This window comes from Propithecus coquereli, unplaced genomic scaffold (genome assembly GCF_000956105.1).
Source record: "Propithecus coquereli isolate 6110/MARCELLA unplaced genomic scaffold, Pcoq_1.0 Scaffold146, whole genome shotgun sequence".
NCBI lineage: Eukaryota > Metazoa > Chordata > Mammalia > Primates > Indriidae > Propithecus > Propithecus coquereli.
Genome location: NW_012138969.1, coordinates 2,696,142 through 2,698,717, shown reverse-complemented (window position 1 = coordinate 2,698,717; position 2,576 = coordinate 2,696,142). Strand labels below are relative to the sequence as shown.

Sequence of the window (2,576 nt, the reverse complement as noted above, 5' to 3'; positions counted from 1 at the left end):
CCATACTAAGGAACTTGGGTTTTATCATGAATTATTTTCTCTCATTCTTTTCCACTAGAGTTTAAGTCACAGGAGATCGAATACCTACTTTGGAAGTACGTCCACATAGACCTGCTGCATATTTGAAATTTCTCTTAAGATATATTTTATTGTTCAGAATTATGAAAAACTTTGTGTTCTATTTAGAATCGATTAGTGTGAGTTCTTTAAGTTTCAGTTTCCTAATTTATAAAATGAAGATAATAGCATTCACCTTTTAGTATTGTTGGGAGGAGTAATAATAACTATAAATTGTGATAATGACAATAACGGCATATTTTGAGGGCTTACTTACCAAGGAATAGTCCTAAGTGTTTTACTTCTTTTATTTCATTTAATCCTCAAAACACCTCAATGAGGTAGGTATTTTTATTATCTCGGTCTTACTTCAAAAACTGGAGAAGTGGTTCACTTAAGATTACACAGCTAGTAAGTGGCAGAGCTTGATTTGAACCTGGGCAGTGTGAATACAAGACACTCTACTATATTATACTACCATTCTATGAGATTATGAATATAGAACATTTAGCATAGCGTATGTTACATAATAATTATAATTGTAAGCGGTGATCAGTAGCCAATAACAGTAACTTAACTTACGTTGTCCAAATCTTTCAGGTAAATTGAAGTCCCCAAGAAATTGTGCTGTGTTTTTCTGTGGCTTGACTTACTCCCTGGCATACCATTGGGATGCAGACAGTCTTACTCCCGAGCCTGGGCTTGTAACCATTGCCTCTTCCTTCGTTATTAGTCTGTCTCTACATCAGGGTTTAAATCTATGGCAGGGACCATATCTGGTTTGTTTATTTTTTTTAATCATTGTATACTCAATCCTTAACACTATATCTAGTACATATTTTAATGTACTAGACAAAATATTTGTTTAGTGAATGAAATGAAGATCAAAAACCTGACATTTTCAGCTGATCTTAGAATAGAAGCATTATTCATGTCGCCTATAATTGTGGTTGAATTGCTTTATGTGTTTCTCATTTGGTAAGGAGTCCATCTGTTTTTGTCTTCCAAAGGGCATTTTCTTACTGTGGTCCTACAAGAACCCTGCTAGGTAACTGGTATCTGTTTGTCCTATAGAGATCAGCTTTCAGACAGTGAGGGAGATGAAGATAATATTTTGGTCTGAAACTAGAATCTGTTAGAAATATATGAAACAGAATTTTAAAAATGTTTGTTCTTAGAAACAGTACAGAAAGGAAAAAGGCTTTGATATTTTCCTTTGCCTTTCACATTACATTATTTCAATTAAAGAGAAAATGATTTTCTTCATGGGGGTTCTCTGTTATTGTGGGTTAACTCATATTTTCCTCCTCTCCTCTATCCAGAATGTCTTAAACCATTCTACCTTATGAGAAATTGGATGTTCTTGCAGATAGTCATTGTGGGAGAAAACGTTTCATATAAGTCCCAGATGAGGACCGGAAACTTGAAATCAGAGGAGCATCTGAAATCAAGTAATATTAGGTAGGATAAAAATTACAAGGGATTTCTACATGTTTTTATTCCTTTTAGAGATGTGTATTAAAGTTTTCATATTCTATAAACATTAATAGAAGAATTAGAGACTTTCTGAAGCATTTCATTTTGGCTAAGATGGGGGAGGAGCATGCAAAAGGGTTTTTTGTTTTGTTTTTTACTTATCTAGCTTTATGAGAACTTTGGCATATGTTTACTATGTCATTTATATCTTGTGGAACAAGGAAGTTTTAAAAAAATTTACGTGAATTTAAAAATCATGTTTATGTACAGGTCTCTGAGTATTTATGATAAGCATAGGGACATGTGGTCCATCTTGTAGATTATTTTCTGGAATGAAAATTCCCCCCCTCCTTTTTTAAAACATATATTGTAATTCATTTTAGTGCGTAGAGCATCAGCTCTGGCTTCTGTATATCAGGACAGATGCAATAAAGCTTCCCAAGTGCCTAGAGAAATAGGTGTGTGGTAGTATGCTAGAGAAGCCCTCTTATATACGTGGCGAATTAGTAACTCTTGCTGCAACAGCTTATAATGATAGAACATACAAAGATGCTTGATCTCAGAGATGGCGGCTTTTAACTGAGAGGTGTTAGTTGCTCCTACAAGATGATATTGTGACAGTGGCATCCATCACCAGGCCATTTCAGAAGTCCTGCTTTACTGGCTCTGGAACTAGATTGTAGGGCAAAACCCAAGCTCTGCCACTTCCTAGTTGTGTGACCTTGGGCAAGTTACTTAACCAGTCTGTGCCTCTGTTTCCTCATCAGCAAAATGGGGATAATATTATTACTTACCTGATAGAATTATTGTGGGAATTGAAGATTTAATAATATATGAAAGCATGTAAACATGACCTGGCAAATAATAAGTGATTAAACTGTAATATTTGACTACTGGTTAATTCTTAACCGATGGATTTAGAGTCTATTAGTAATTAGCATGACATTTCTGTATTTTATAGTTTGCTTGATGTGTTGTATCAGGTTCAATTTTTTAAATGTATTTGTTAAATAATAAAATGTAATCAGAACCAGTGTTTGGAG

At 34.3% G+C, this 2,576-nt stretch overlaps 1 protein-coding gene across 2 annotated transcripts in view; it reads left to right on the top strand.

The window, feature by feature from the left end:
- Positions 1–2,576, top strand: part of SMG7 (SMG7 nonsense mediated mRNA decay factor) — a 79,849-nt gene that overhangs the window by 29,773 nt on the left and 47,500 nt on the right. The window contains exon 1 of one of the 2 annotated variants that reach the window (XM_012640000.1): positions 1,386–1,518. The exons of the other annotated variant lie outside the window; for it this stretch is intronic. Coding sequence (XP_012495454.1) covers positions 1,403–1,518 — 116 coding nt within the window. The 5' untranslated portion in view covers positions 1,386–1,402. Of the gene's footprint in view, positions 1–1,385; positions 1,519–2,576 lie in introns of those variants that run through there. 2 annotated transcript variants of the gene reach the window in all.